At 39.2% G+C, this 16055-nt stretch overlaps 1 protein-coding gene across 3 annotated transcripts in view; it reads left to right on the forward strand.

The window, feature by feature from the left end:
• The window catches only part of Kremen1 (kringle containing transmembrane protein 1), a 74340-nt gene that overhangs the window by 46467 nt on the left and 11818 nt on the right, over positions 1-16055 (forward strand). For all 3 annotated transcript variants that reach the window (XM_076837291.2, XM_076837300.2, XM_076837310.2), the window contains exons 4-5: positions 4581-4705; positions 12133-12286. In XM_076837291.2, the coding sequence (XP_076693406.1) occupies positions 4581-4705; positions 12133-12286 (279 nt within the window). The remainder of the gene's footprint in view (positions 1-4580; positions 4706-12132; positions 12287-16055) is intronic.

The following is a 16055-nucleotide window of genomic DNA, read 5'->3' on the forward strand; positions in this document are numbered from 1 at the left end:
CCAGACATTACCAAGTAGGGCCCCCACTGAACACTGGACTCCTGCCGCCTGGAGCTATTCTGTTTACATTTGCTACTATAGAGATTTGGTTTGTTTCCGAAAGATGCATTTTAACATTTGTGTGGTGAGCCACATTTGTTATATTTGAACCATGTGTGACGCAAGGGAGAAGGGTAACCACTTGTCTCAAAGGGGGAAGGGTGAGTATTTGGGTTAGCAGAGTACTTCCTGCCAATTTTAAATGAGCTGGTTTGATAGTTAAAGAAATAGAAAATGCGTGTGTGTGTGACCGTGTGTGACCGTGTGTGTGTGTGTGTGTGTGTGTGTGTGTACATATACAAACACATACATGTGTGTATTTTTATGTACTCAGAAGAATAACATGGAGCTGGGTGTGGTGGTACATACTTGTAATCCCAGCAATTCAGGAGGCTGAGGCAGGAGAATCCCAAGTTTGAGGCTAACCTCAGCAACTTAGTGAGGCCCTAAGCAACTTAGCAAGACCCTGTCTTTAAATAAAAAATTAAAAAACGGGGGCTGGGGATGTAGCTCAGTGGTAAAGCACCCCTGGGTAAAATCTCCAGTACCACAAACAAAAAAGAAAAATAATAAATTAATGTGGAGATAAAGCTGATTAAACTGGACAGTGCTGTTTTTCAATCTTAAACATAAAGGAACAATACCATTTAAGACTCTGCATGGAATTGATAATATATAACTTTCAACTGACCTTGAAGTGCTTCTAGGACCAGAAGTCATTCGTGTCTTAATCAGTTATATAAATTATGAGAAGCCAGAGAATGGGAAAGGACTTCACTAAATAGTAGAGTGATTCCAAAATTAATAACACCAATGTAAAACTAAAGTCCAGAGTGATTTGTCTATGACCCACAATGAGTTGATTCCTTCATTCAATAAACATATATTTAGTCTGTGTTATTTAGATGTACTAGTTATCTATTATTGTGTAACAAATTATCCCAAAACTTAGTAACTTAAAGAAGCACACATTTATTTTCTCACATAGTCTATGAGTTACAAAATCTGGCTCTGATTTAGCTAGGCCCTCTGTATCAAGGTGTCCCACTAAGCTGCAGTCAATGTGTTTGCCAGAGATGGAGTCTCACCTGATAGCCCGACTGGAGAAAGACCCGCTTTCCAGTTTATACAGTGGTCAGTAGAATTCAGTTCTTTGTGGACTGTTGGACTGAAAGCCTCAGTTCCATGCTGGCTGTTAGCTGAAGGCCACTCTCAGTTCCTTGCCAGATAGCCTCATGGTGTATTGCTTTGTTCAGGTATAGAAACTGAGAAGGCAATAGAGTCTGCTAGCAAGACAAGTCAGTCTTCTGTAACCTATCAAAGAAGTGATAACCCATCAATGTTGCCATCTTCTGTTGGTCAGAAGCAAGTCACTGGTCCCACCCACAGTCAAGGGGAGGGTTTGAACATTAGGAGGTAGGGATCCTGTCTTAGGCAGTTTAGGCTGCTTATAGTGAGATACCACAGACTAGGTGGATTAAATAGTGGACATTTATTTCTCACAGTTAGAGAGGCTTGAAAGTTCAGGGTCAAGGTGTCCAAGGACCATCACACTGGGGAGTCAGGCTTCCACTTACACATTTGAGGGTGGTAAAAGAGAAAAACGTATTTTTCCTATGTATTCACACACTTCACTTCTGACAATAGATGTGTCTGTTTTTCCCAAATCAGCCAATTCTCCACCTCTCTAGACACTAACCAGATGTTCTATGATAAATTATAGTATATTGACCACCTAGTTAGTGCAGACCCATAAAGCTGTGTCCCCCTTCAGACCAGTCACAGGTGAGTTCCCAGGTTACCCACACTTCTGTCCAACTTTCTCTACAAATCAAGAATTTCCATGGTCTCCTCCTCAGGTTCTGTAATTTGCTCTAATGGCTCATGGAATACTTACATTTATGAGTTTACTGTAAAGGATATGATAAAAGATACAGATGAAGAGGTGTATCTGTTTGAGGTCTAGAAGGATCTTGAGTACCAGAGCTTCTGTCCCAGTGGAGCCTGCCACTCTCTCGGTACCTAGGTCTTGTTCACCAACTGAGGAACTCTCTGAACCCCATCTTTCAGGGATTTTTAAGAGGCTTCATTATGCAGGCATCTGTTATAGTCAGCTTTTTTGTTGTTGTGACTTAAAGACCCAACCAGAACAACTGCAGAGGAGGAAAAGTTTATTTAGGAGCTCAGTTTCAGAGGTCTGAATCCACAGAAAGCAGGCTGCATTCCTCAGGCCTCAAGGTGAGGCTGAACATATGGCAGAAGAGTGTGACAGAGGGAAGGGGCTCACGTGATGATCAGGAAGCAGAGGGAGAGACTCCACTTGTCAGATATTAATACATACCCCAAAGCCACACCCCCAGTGCCCCACCTCTTCCATCCACAACCTACCTGCCTTCAGTTACCACTCAATCTCATCAGGTGATTAATTCATGATTGGGTTAAGGCTCTCACGACCCAGTCATTTCCCTTCTGAACCCTCTTGCATTTTCTCACATTTGAGCTTTTGGGGGACACCTCACATCCAAACCATAACAGCATGATTATTAGCTCCAGTCTCCCCTTCCTGGAGAAGGGGGATGGGACTGAAGGTTGCAGTCTTACCACGGCTTGGTCTTCCTACTGATCAGCCCATCCTGAGGCTGTTCAGCAGCCCACCAAAAGCTGCCTCATTAGAACAAAAGATGCTCCAATCCACCCATGAAATTCCAAGGGATTGGGAGCACTGTGGAAGGAACCAGGGGCAGAAACCAAATGCATATTTCTTATTACGTCATCAGATATACAAACATCCAGTCCGTGGCAGGATCACTGAGGTCCATCTTTGAAAGCTGTCTACCACATTTGGTACCTTTATTCTCAGATACAGCTTTTTAATTTTTTTTAATTTGTTCTAATTAGTTATACATGACCACCTTTTTAAAAATATCACTTTTTTTTAGTTGTAGATGGACACAATATCTTTATTTTATTTATTTATTTTTATGTGGTGCTAAGGATCAAGTCCAGTGCCTCACATGTGTTAGACAAGCGCTCCACCACTGAGCCACAGCGCCAGCCCTCAGATATAGCTTTTTTACTAGACCAAACCATCTGATGTGCATTTGTGAAACACAACTTTGTGCTCACTGTGGTAGGCTGAATAATGACCCCCCCAAAGATGTCCATGTTCTAAGTCCCCCGAGTCTGTGAATATATGACCTTAAATGGCATAAGGGACTTTACTGCTGTGTTTAAGGATTTTGCAGTGGAGAAATTATCCTAAATCATCCTGGGTCTAATATAATCATGTTGTCCTTACAACAGTGAGAGGCAGAATCTGAGCTTAAGAAGGCAGTGTGACAGTGGACATAGAGGGAGGGAAAGAAGGTGATGACGGCCCCAGAGGGGAATGGTGTAGCCATGAGCCAAAAGATAGGGGCAGCTGCTAGGACATGGGCACGGCAAGGAACAGGTTCTCCCTTGGAGCCTCCAAGAAGGACTCAGCTCTGCTGACACCTGATTCTAGCCTGATATTATCCATCTAATACTTCTGACCCCTAACGGAAAGATAGTAAGTGTATGTTGTTATAAGCTAGTAGGTTTGTGGTAATTTTGTCCCAGCACCAGTAAGAAATGTACTTACTCACCAGAAGACCTCAGGGACTCTCCACCAATCGCAATTTTTTTTTTTTTTTTTTGGTGGGGGGTTCCAGAGATTGAACTCAGGGGCACTTGACCACTGAGCCACATCCCCACTTAGTGCCTCCCTTTTGCTGAGGCTGGCTTTGAACTCACAATCCTCCTGCCTCAGAGACCTCACGAGCCACTGGGATTACAGATGTGTGCCACCACACCCGGCCCTCTCAATACTGATAAGGTCTAAAAAGCATCGTAGGGCGGGGTTGTGGCTCAGTGGTAGAGCGCTTGTCTAGCATGCATGAGGCACTGGGTTCAATCCTCAACATCACATAAAAATAAAATTTAAAGGTTATCAAGTTCATCTACAACTAAAAAAAATTTTTTAATAGTTATTTATTTATTTATTTTTAGTTTTCGGCGGACACGATATCTTTGTTTGTATGTGGTGCTGAGGATCGAACCCGGGCCGCACACATGCCAGGCAAGCGCGCTACCGCTTGAGCCAGCCCATACAACTAAAAATTTAAAAAAAATTTTTTTAAAGGGCTGGGTTTGTGGCTCAGTGGTAGAACACTTGCCTGCACATGTGAGGTATTGGGTTCCATCCTCAGCTCCACATAAAAATAAATAAATAAAATAAAGATATTGTATCCATCTACAACTAAAAAAAAGTTTTTAAAAAAAGCATCTTAGAGTTTGTTTAAGAATCTCATATATTCTTCAGAATAAAACAAAAACTTGGTGTTTAGCATAAAATAGAGAGGCTTCCATTTTTAAAGCTGCTGCTTGTTTGTTTATACTTCAGGAGTGGAAATATTGGCTGAGATAAAAGTACCTGGCACAATTTGCTTTTTCTTCTCAGTGATTCACAGCCAGATGTTGCAAATTTTTTTCTTTTTCTTCTTCTCCCATCCCCTCTCTAGTGCCTGGAAACCTTGGCTGCTACCAGGATCATGGAAATCCACCTCCTCTAACTGGCACCAGTAAAACATCCAACAAACTTACCATACAAACCTGCATCAGTTTTTGCCGGAGTCAGAGGTATAAGGTAATGATCCTGTGGCTGTGTGAAAAAACAGGAAAAAATAGACAGAAGTGCATTTTGCTGAGCTAACTTGAAAATATGTACAACTTTAGCACAAAACAAAACCTGTCAAACCATATAGCTCTACTTTTCTGCCAAGGAACAATGAAAGGAGGAGTGGACTTGATTCAGGAGTGTGAGGCAGCACTTTTGTTTAGAGACTGGGAAAAGAGGAGAGGAAAATCCCCAACAGCTGCTTCCCCATGTGACCTCTGACAGAGTTAGGTATCCGCTCATGGGTGTTATGCAGGGACATCAATGGCTTCACAGAGAATCCGAGAATAATAAGACAAGGTCACGGTTTACTTCCTAGCCTGTTCACCAGTCCAGAATATTTTCTCTTCTTCCTATCTATTCCTTGATCTGAAATTCATTTCTCTTAATCATTGGGGTTCAATAATACTACTGTTTGTTACATCAGAAAGAGAGAAAAAAATCCATTTCCTTTCTCTCCCTTCCTCCCTCCCTCTCTTTTGTTTCCAGTTCAGTCTAAAGGCCACTAAACAGGCTCAAGGGAAGAGGATAGCCTGTCTAGGTTCAGGGCCTATGTGAGGCAGGTAGCAAGGCATTTGGCTCAACCTCATCAACTGATTGGCTGCTTGCATAGAGCTTGAGCATGTAAATGAACAGATCTAGGATAATGGGAGCCAGGTTTCTTCTTGTTAGAGAAGGGAGTTACAAATGTGGAAGTCAGGGAAACAGGAACAAAACCTATAGTGTTGGATAGGGATTGGATTAGAATAGGGCATGGTTTTTGATATATAGAGAGTGAATATAGAAAAAAATATATAAGTGTGTATATGTGTGTGTGCGTTGTGTGTGTGTATTTATATACATCTCATATAACACACAACGTGCACACACACACACACCCCTATATGCTTTGTTCACTGAAGAGCCTGCAAGCAGTGACATATCAGTAGCAGAGAGTACACTAAACACCTAAATTTTGGCTTCTAAATACTATTCTCCACTAAAAAGAAGCACCTTGGAGAAAATTACTGATTATAGTGTTGATTCTGAGAAAGTACAAGATGAACCTGAGACATCTCATGCAGGAAAATCAAAAGGATACAGGAGCCACTTAAAGGGGCTTCTACCAGCCAAATCTGGCATAATTTGTGCTTCTAACCAAATAATGATAGTAATAAATGTACCTCATTTTATAAATAAGAATCTGCAAACCCACACTAATGGATGAATGAATTAATGCAAGAATGAAGAAAATTATTCCTTACTAGAGAATGTAAACTAATAAATATAAAGAAATGTTAGAATTAGAAAATTCACCATTGGCAACTGTCACACTAATAATCAACTCAGAAAACAAGTTTGAAGGTATGTAAATATTCCAAATCCTCATCTACTAATGTATAAATATTTACATAGCCTCAAGAATCTACCTACAAAATACTTACTAATTATACAGGGAAAACAATTGATTTTACTAGGGAGAAAACTGGTTTACGCTATCTTACTCATGGTCAAAGTTAGTGAAACCAGTGATGTCACAAAAACTAGACATTGTATCCCACCTTACAGGGCAAGAGCTGTGATGATACTTCTACCAAAAATGGTTAGAAGGAAATATCAAAACAAAGGACATTCTACAAAAATTTTGAAATCACAAGGCTCAAGAAAATACTGATAACTAATTATTCAACAAAGTTGAGTAGTTGATAAAGAGACTGTGTGGCCCACAAAGCCAAAAAGATTTGTCATCTGACCTTTTATAGGAAACGTTTTCCAACTCCTGCTGTAGATCAGTGGAATCTAAGAGTCCAGAAATAGACCTGCACTAATGCGGACAATTGATTTTTGACAGAGGTGCCAAGGTAATTCAGTAGGGGAAAGGATTTTCAACAAATGCTTCTGCAGAAACACTGGGACTCTTTTTTTTCTCCCCAGTACCAGGGATTAACCCCATGTATAGCCACATCCCCAGCCCTTTTTTATTTTTTATTTTAAGACAGGGTCTTGCTAAGTTGCTCAGGGCCTCCCTAAGTTGCTGAGGCTGGCTTTGAACTTATGATCTTCCTGCCTGTGCCTCCCAAGTGGCTGGGATTACAGGTATGTGCCACCATATCCAGCTAATACTGGGACTCTTTGTGAAGAAAAATGAACCTTTATCCTTGCATAATCATAGACAAAAATTAACCTAAATTATATGACTGAAAAAAGTCCTATGGCTTAAGAATGGATGTATAGACCAGTAGAATGGAATTGAGAGTCCAGAAATAAACCTATATGTTAATGGTCAATTGGAAAAAAGAATTTTTTTTTCTGTGCTGGGGATAGAACCCACAGGCATTATGCTTACTAGGCAAACATTCTACCACTGAGCTATACCCGCAGCCCTGGTCAATTAATTTTCAACCAGAGAACTAAGATCAGTCGATGAGGAGAGAAGAGTCTTTTCAAGAAGTAGTACTTGAACAACTGGAGGTCCATATGCAAAAGAATGAGTTAGGACTCTATTGCACACATCTAAAATAGATCAAAAACTCAAATGTAACTAAAACTATAAAACTGTTATTAGGAAGCATAGGTATAAATATGCCTGATCTGGGATTAGGTAATAGTTTCTTAGTTATGATACCAAAAGTACAAGTAAGCAAAGAAAAATAGAAAAATTGGACTTCCTCAAAATTAGGGTTAAGGCTAGGGTTACTTTTTATGACACTAATAATAAAGTGAAAAAGCAACTTATAGAATGAGAGAAGATATTTGCAAATCATATATCTGATGAGTCTAGTGTTTAAAATGTATAAAGAACTCTCACAATTAAAATATGAAAAGACAGTCCGGGGCTGGTGCTAGGGCTCACTGGTAGAGAGCTTGCCTAGCACATGCAAGGCGCTGGGTTTGAGCCTTAGCACCACATAAAAAATAAATAAATAAAATAAAGGTATTGTGTGTGTGTGTGTGTGTGTGTGTGTGTGTGTGTGTATAGAGAGATAGATAGATAGATACATAGATAGATAGATAAACAGTCCAGCAGTCCAGCCAGGCCTAGTGGAACACAACTGTAATCCCAGCAACTCAGGAGGCTGAGGTAGGAGAACAGAGTTCAAGGCCAACTTGGGCAACTTAGACCCCATATAAAAATAAGGCGGGGAGGTGGGGTGCCAGGGATGTAGCTCAGTTGTAAAACACTCCTAGTTTTAATCCTTAGGACCAAAAAGGAAAAAAGACAATCCAGCTTAAAAAATGGGCATGCGCTGTGGCACACTCCTGTCATCCCAGTGGGCTTGGGAGACTAAGGCAAGAGGATTGAGAGTTCAGAGCCAGCCTCAGCAACAGCAAGGTGCTAAGCAATTCAGTGAGATCCTGTCTCTAAATGAAATAAAAAATAGGGCTGGGAGTGTGGCTCAGTGGTTGAATTCCTTTGAGTTCAATCCCTGGTACCAAAAAAAAAAAAAAAAAAAGGTCAGAGAACTTGAATAGATATTTCTCTATGAGATTTTCAGTGTCACTAGTCTTTAGGGAAATGCAAATCAAAATCACAAGAGATACACTTGATACAAAATCATAAGAGATACACTTGATACAACTAGGTTGGCTATAATTAAGGACAATAACAAGTGTTGGTGGGTATGTGGAAAAATTAGGACCTTCATATGTTGCTGGTGGAAATGTGAAATAGTACAGCTGCTGTGGAAAAGTCAAGCAGTTCCTCTAAAAGTTAAAGCAAAATTTTCTCATGACCCAGCAATTCTGCTTCTAGGCATATACCCAAGAGAGTTGAAGACACATGTTCACACACAAAAAAATCATACACAGATGTTGATTGTAGCATTATTCGTGAAAAGATAGAAATAACCACTCAAATGCTCATCAACTGATGAATATTGGGTAAATAAAATATTAAATATATATCCAATAAAACATTACTCAGGCAGTATAAAGAAATAACATACTGATGTTTGCTACAACATGGGTGAACCTTGAAATGTTACGCTAAATGAGACAAAAGGCCACATGTTATATAATTTCATTTATATGAAATGTACAGAACAGGAAAACCCCTAGGGACAGAAAGTAGGTTAGTCATTGCCAGAGGGTGTGAGATGGGAGGAATCAGAATTAATTGAAATCAGTACAGGGACTCTTTGGGGTGTTAAATGTTCTAGAATTAGATAGTGATGATGGTTGAACAACATTGAATATACTAACAACTACCTAAATGTACACTTTAAAATGGTAAATTTTATGTAATGTGAATTATATTTCAGTTTTTTAAAAGAGCTAAAACAACTAAACTGCTAGGGGAGAAAATGTAGAAAATCTTACATTGGGTTAGATAAAGATTTCTTAAATAGAAGACAGAACCACAAATAAGCAAAATTAAATAAATTGGACTTATCAATATTAACAATGGAATCTAAGAGTCCAGAAAATGGGCAAAGTTAAGAAAATGGAACACAAGCCATGGAGAAAGCAGTTGCTGAATCTCTATATCTGATAAAGGACTTGTATATAGAATATATAAAGAATCTAACAACACAATAAGAAAATTCAGTTTAAAAATGGACAACATGCTTGAACAGATGTTTCATCAAAAAATGATATATGGCTAGTCAATAAACACATTTAAAAAGATGTTTAGCATCACTAGTTCTCAGGGAAATACTAAAAGAACTAAGAGTTGATAAGGATGTGGAGCAAGTAGAAGTCTTATAAACTACTGGTAGGGCCAGGCACAGTGGCAGACACCTGTGAACCAAGAGGCTCAGGAGAATGAGGCAGGAGGATCACAAGTACAAGGCCAGCCTCAGCAACTTAGCAAGGCCCTAAGCAACTTTGTGAGACTCCTGTCTCAAAAAATCAAAAAGATGGGGTTGGGGTTGTGGCTCAGTGAGAGCACTTGCCTAACATGTGTGAGACACTGGGTTGTATTCTCAGCTCCGCATATAAATAACTGAATAAAATAAAGGTTTATCAACATCTAAAAAAATATTTTTAAAAAATCAAAAAGGCTAGGGATGTAGCTCAGTGGTATTGCCCCTGGGTTAAATCCCTAGTACCCCCCACCAAAAAATAAAATAAACTATTGGTAGGAATGTAAAATGGTACAACCTCTTTGGAGAAAGTTTCTTATAAAGTTAAATATATACCTACCTTACTATTTCAGCAGTACCACACCTGGATATTTACCAAGATAAATGAAAAGCTATGTTCATAGAGACTTAATCATTAATATTAATAATAGCATTATTCATAATAATACCAACCTATAAATAACCCAAATGTCTATTAACTAATGGATAGATAGACAAATTGTGGTACTATATATCCATGCTGTGGACTACTGCTCAATGATAAAGAGAAAAAAATATACCTGCCAACCTGAATAAGTCTCTAGAACATCATGCTATTGAAAGAATTTAAGCACAAAAGACTATATATTGAACAAATATATATTGGGTCATAGATCTAAATCTAAATGTAAAACTACAAAATTTTTAGAAGAAAATCTTTTTTTTAATAGAATGCTTTTTTAAAAACATTATTTATTTATTTTTGTGTGGTGCTAGGGATTGAACCTTGCCTCACACAAGCTAGGCAATCTCTCTACCACTGAGCTACAGCCCCAGCCCCAGGAGAAAAAAAAATTAAATTTTTCTTAGTTATTTATGGACACAATGACTTTATTTTGTTTATTTATTTTTATGTAGTGCTGAGGATGGAACCCAGTGTCTCACATGTGCAAGGCAAGTGCTCTGCCACTGAGCCACAACCCAGCCCCAGGAGAAAATTTTTGACCTAGGTTTAACCAAAAAGTTCTTCGGCATGATACTAAAAGCAAGACATGTAAGAAAAAGAACTGATAAATTTTAATTTTAACTTTATCAAAATTAAAAACTTTAGCTCTGTAAAAAATACTATTATGAGAACAAAAAGACAAACTACAACCTGGAAGAATATATTTAGAAATAATTTATAACCAGAATGTGTAAAAAAGCAAACAAACACACACTCGACAACTATTAAAACTAAGTACTGGGCTGGGGTCGTGGCTCAGTAGTAGAGCACTCGCCTAGCACATGCTAGGCCCTGGGTTCCATCCTCAGCACCACATAAAAATAAATAAATAAATAAAATATTCTTTAAAAAAAAAAAAAACACTAAGTAGTAAAAAGCTAAACAATACAGTTTAAAAATGAACAAAACCTAGATAGATAACTTCACAAAAGAGGATATAGGGATGGCAAATAATCATATGAAAAGATACTTAATATCACTGGCCTTTAAAGCCATACAAATGAAGACCGCAGTGAGACACCGTTATAACAGGTATAGAATGGCCACAATGAAATAGACAATAAAAAATGCTGACAAGGAAATGGATTTGTGCAAACAAATAATTGCGTATATCATTATTGCAAATGCAAAATGGTAGTCATTCTGGAAACATTTGGCAGTTTTTTTTAAAAAAGTTAAATGTAGGGGTGGGGTTGTGGCTCAGCGGTAAAGCGCTTGCCTAGCACGTCCAGGATGCTGGGTTCAAGCCTCAGCACCATGTAAAAAATAAATAAATAAAATGAAGGTATTGTGATCCAACAATCTTATTCCTACTTATTACCTTAGAGAAATGAAAATCTACACAGATGTTTATAGCAATTCTATTCAAAGTCATGAAATACTAGAAGTAATCCAATAGATGAATTAACTATGGCAAATCTATGCATCAGACTCTGTCAGCAATAAAAAGAGTGAACTTTTGATACCTTTACCAATTTGGATGAACCTTGAACACATGCTGAATGAGAAAAGCCAGTCTTAAAAGTGTATGTTCTGTATGATTCCGTTTTATTGCATTTTTCAAAAAGACAGAACCAATAGTAGAAAACTGGTCAATGGTTGTCAGTGATTGTGGGAGGGGAGGGGTCTTCTATAGCAATGGTACAAAGAAACTTACTGGGACGGTGCAAGTGTTCTGTACTGGTGTTTATACAAATCCATGCAAATATTGAAATGCATAGAACTGTCTACCAAAATACTACATAGTAATATAAAAGATGGAATGAAAAGTTTAACTGGGGCCTATAATGAGCTTACCTGGCACAGGGTAAACAATATGTTTAATGGTTATTATTATCAATGTTTCAAATTTATGGGATTTTCTCCACCTTAAAGCATAATTAAATACAGTAGAAATGCCAATATTCAAAAGGATACCCATTGACGGGGAGATAGGCTACGGAGTTGGTCTACGGTGGTGTGCAGCTACTGGTCAGCTTGGAATTAAGAGAGGGGCCAGGAGAGGTGACAGGGGAAGGGTGGCCTGGGAAGATGAGGATGATTGCTGGGGCCGACCCTGCCAGGTTCCTCGGGCCACCTGACACCCCTGATAATGCTGCCCATGTGCTGCTTCTCTGTTGTGGCAGTTTGCCGGCATGGAGTCAGGCTATGCCTGCTTCTGTGGGAACAATCCTGATTACTGGAAGTATGGGGAGGCAGCCAGCACCGAGTGCAACAGTGTCTGCTTCGGGGATCACAGCCAGCCCTGTGGTGGTGACGGCAGGATCATCCTTTTTGACAGTAAGTATGCCCTGCACCCATCACTGCCCAAGGCACAGGAATGCTTGGACCAGGGCAGCAAACCTGCCCTCTCCTCCATGGATACATTCGTTCACTTGTCAGTGCCATAGGCCAGGCACTGCCCAGGCCCTGGGAATACAGCATGGAACATTCAGACTCAGCCCCTGCCCTCTAGAAGGGAGGACAGATGGTTGACAAGCGATCCACTACTCATGCTGAGCACTGTGAGGTGGCGTGGCCCATTGTGAGCTGCTTAGAAAATCTGGAAGAGATAACCTTTCCAGTTTTACATTACTTGCCCTGGGTCACTTGCCCTGGGTCTCGTGAGAAAACAGGAGCAGAGTGTATGGATTTGCTTCTTTTTTTTAACCTTAAATTGAATGCAATGTTAATTCAAAGAGGGAAGGTGGAAAATGGACATTAAGTGTTGATAGTGATATGGAGAAATTAGCCCCTTCTATATCACTGATGGAAATGTAAAATGATGCAGCTGCTTTAGAAAGCAGTCTGGCAGGACCTCAAAATGTGGGACATAGCCAGGAGGGCATAGTGGCACAGACCTTTAATCCCAGCAATGCAGGAGACTAAGGCAGGAGTAGCACCAGTTCTAGGCCAGACTCAGCAACCTAGGGAAACACTCTCTCAAAATGAAATTTTAAAAATGGCTGAGGATGGAGCTGGGGTTGTAGCTCAGTTGTAGAGCACTTGTCTAGCACGTGTGAAGCACTGGGTTCCATCCCCAGCACCACATAAAAATAAATAAATAAAATAAATGCATTGCGTCCATCTACAACTAAAAAAAAAAAAAATGCTGAGAATGTAAAAAGAAATGAAGAAAGAAAGAAAGAATGGGTTATGGGCTGGGGATGTGGCTCAAGCAGTATCGCGCTCGCCTGGCATGCACAGGGCGCTGGGTTCGATCCTCAGCACCACATAAAATAAAGATGTTGTGTCCACTGAAAACTGAAAAATAAATATTGGAAGGTTCTCGTTCTCTCTCTCTTTCTCTCTCTCTCTCTCTCTCTTTCTCTCCCCCTCTCTCTTCTATTCTCTCTCTTTAAAAAAAAAAAAAGAATGGATTACCTTATGACCCACCAATTCTTTTTTTTTTTTTTTAAGAGAGAGAGAGGTAGAGAGAGAGAGAGAGAGAATTTTAATATTTATTTTTTAGTTATCGGCGGGCACAACATCTTTGTTTGTATGTGGTGCTGAGGATCGAACCCGGGCCGCACGCATGCCAGGCGAGCGCGCTACCACTTGAGCCACATCCCCAGCCCCACCAATTCTATTCCTAGGCAGATCCTCTAGAGACTTGAAAACATAGAATCATACAAAAAATTGTATATAAATATTTATAGCAGTATATTCATAATAAACAAAAAGTAGCAACAACTCAGATATTCATAAACTGATGAATTAATAAACAAAAGGTGGTATGACCACATAATAGAATATTATTCAGCCATAAAAAGAAATAAAGTACTGATATATGCCACAACATGAATGAATCTTGAAAATGTTATCCTAAATGAAAGAACCAGATGCAGAAGGCCACATACTGTATGATTCCATTTATATAAAGTATCCAGAACAGACAAATCCATGTAAACAGAAAGGGCTGAGAAGAAGACATGAATAGGAAATAATGAGTATAGATTTTTTGGGGGGGAGTGGTGAAAATGTTCTAGAATCAGATAGAAGTAATCCTTGCACATCATATTGATTACATTAAAAACCACTGAGGGAGGCTGGGATTGTGGCTCAATGGTAGAGTGCTTGCCTGACATGTGTGAGACACTGGGTTCGATTCTCAGCACAACATACAAATAAATAAATAAATTAAATAAAGGTCTATCAACAACCAAAAAAAATTAAAAAAAAAAAACAGAGGGGAGAGAAATAAAATAAAAACCACTAAATTACATACTTTATAAAATGATGAACTTTTTTTTTTTTTTTTTTTGGTATCAGGAGTTGAACTTAGGGGCATTCGACCACTGAGCCATATTCCCAGCCCCATTTTGTGTTTTATTTAAAGACAGGATCTCACTGAGTTGCTTAACTCCTCACTTTTGCTGAGGCTAGCTTTGAACTCATGATCCTCCCTTCTCAGCCTCCCAAGCTGATGGGATTACAGGCCTGTGCCAGCACCCAGCTAAAATGATGGCTTTTAAAAAGTTGTGCAGTTGGACACAATACCTTTTTATTTATTTATTTTTATATGGTGCTGAGGATCAAACCCAGGGCCTCTCGTGTGCTAGGTGAGCACTTTTTGTCACTAAGCCACAACCCCAGCTCCCAAATGATGGACTTTTGATCAATTCAATGTATACTTTTTATAGACATTTTAATTCGTTCAGTGTTTTTTTTCCCCAGTTCTGGGGATTAAACCCAGGACCTTGCATATACTAGATGAGCTCTGTACCGCTAAGCACATCCCCGGCCTCCATTTAACCCATTTTCACTGAGCTCCAGCTATATGTCAGATAAAGTTATATTTTTTGTGGTATAATACCTTTACTAGAGATATCAAATAGAGACAGTCTTGTCTTAAAGTGAGCCATTTAGCAAGTATCACCTTTCATACTGAAAATATATCTACAAGGTAGTTAATACTGGTACACAAATATGCACTAAAATGAATTAATTATAATGAAAATAATTACTATTTGTGGAGTGCTGGCTGTGTGCTAGACTTGAATCTGAGTGGTTTTTTTTTTATATTTTGTGTTATTAAATTGTCCCAACAACCCTGTTGATAAGAAAACTAGAATCAAAATATGAAGTAAATTACTTAAGCTAATGAATGCCAGAGCCAAGATTCAGACTGTTTTTAGTCACTAGAATCCTTTTTATTAACAGTAATAAAATATATCCTAATAACTGAAACATTTTAATGCTTTAAAAATATGTGAACAGGCTAGGCGTGGTGTACACCTGTCATCCCAACCAGGGCAATTTAGCAAGACTCTATATCAAAAATAATAAGAGAAAGGGGCTGGGGACATTTCTGGTTTAAAAAAAAAAATTCCCAGGTGTTCTGGTTATTTTCAGAGTGGCCTCTCAACTCTGCAAAAGCTGCCCAACTCATACTGCATCTACCCAAGGATTGAGAAGGGTTGACTATCAAATGACCAACATTAGGTTATGTGTGTGTGTTGGTGGGGGGGTCATTTGATACAGTCACATAGATGCTTTTTGTTTTGTTTTGTTTTTTACTTTGTTTACCTTCTGTGTTTCATTTTGAATAATTTCTATCGATACCTCTCTTCAAATTTATTCTTTCCCTAGCTCTGTCTAGTTTGCTGATGAGCCCATCAAAGGAATGCTTTATTTCTGATATTGTTTTACTTCTACCATTTATATTTGCCTCTTTTTTATAGTTTCCGTATCTCTGCTGAAATTTCCAGTTTGTTTTATTTTTTCACTAGATACTAACTGCATCCATCGTGTAGTCTCTGTGTCTGACAGTTCCAGCATCTGGGTCATTAGCAAGTCTGGTTCTGTGGTTGGTTTTATCTCTCTTTTTTTTTTTTTTTTTTTGCAGGGGGGCAGTGTGGTGCTGGGGATTGAACTTGGGGCACTGAGCCCCATCCCCAGCCCTATTTTGTGTTTTGTTTAGAGCCAGGGTCTCACTGAGTTGCTTAGTGCCTCGTTTTTGCTGAGGCTGACTCAGCCTAGCCATTCAGCTGGGATTACAGGTGTGCGCCCTGGCCCTGCTGGCTTTTTCTCTTAACAGTGAGTCTTATCCACCCCCCTCTATGACGCT

The sequence above is a fragment of the Callospermophilus lateralis genome, chromosome 1 (genome assembly GCF_048772815.1).
Source record: "Callospermophilus lateralis isolate mCalLat2 chromosome 1, mCalLat2.hap1, whole genome shotgun sequence".
Taxonomy (NCBI): Eukaryota; Metazoa; Chordata; class Mammalia; order Rodentia; family Sciuridae; genus Callospermophilus; species Callospermophilus lateralis.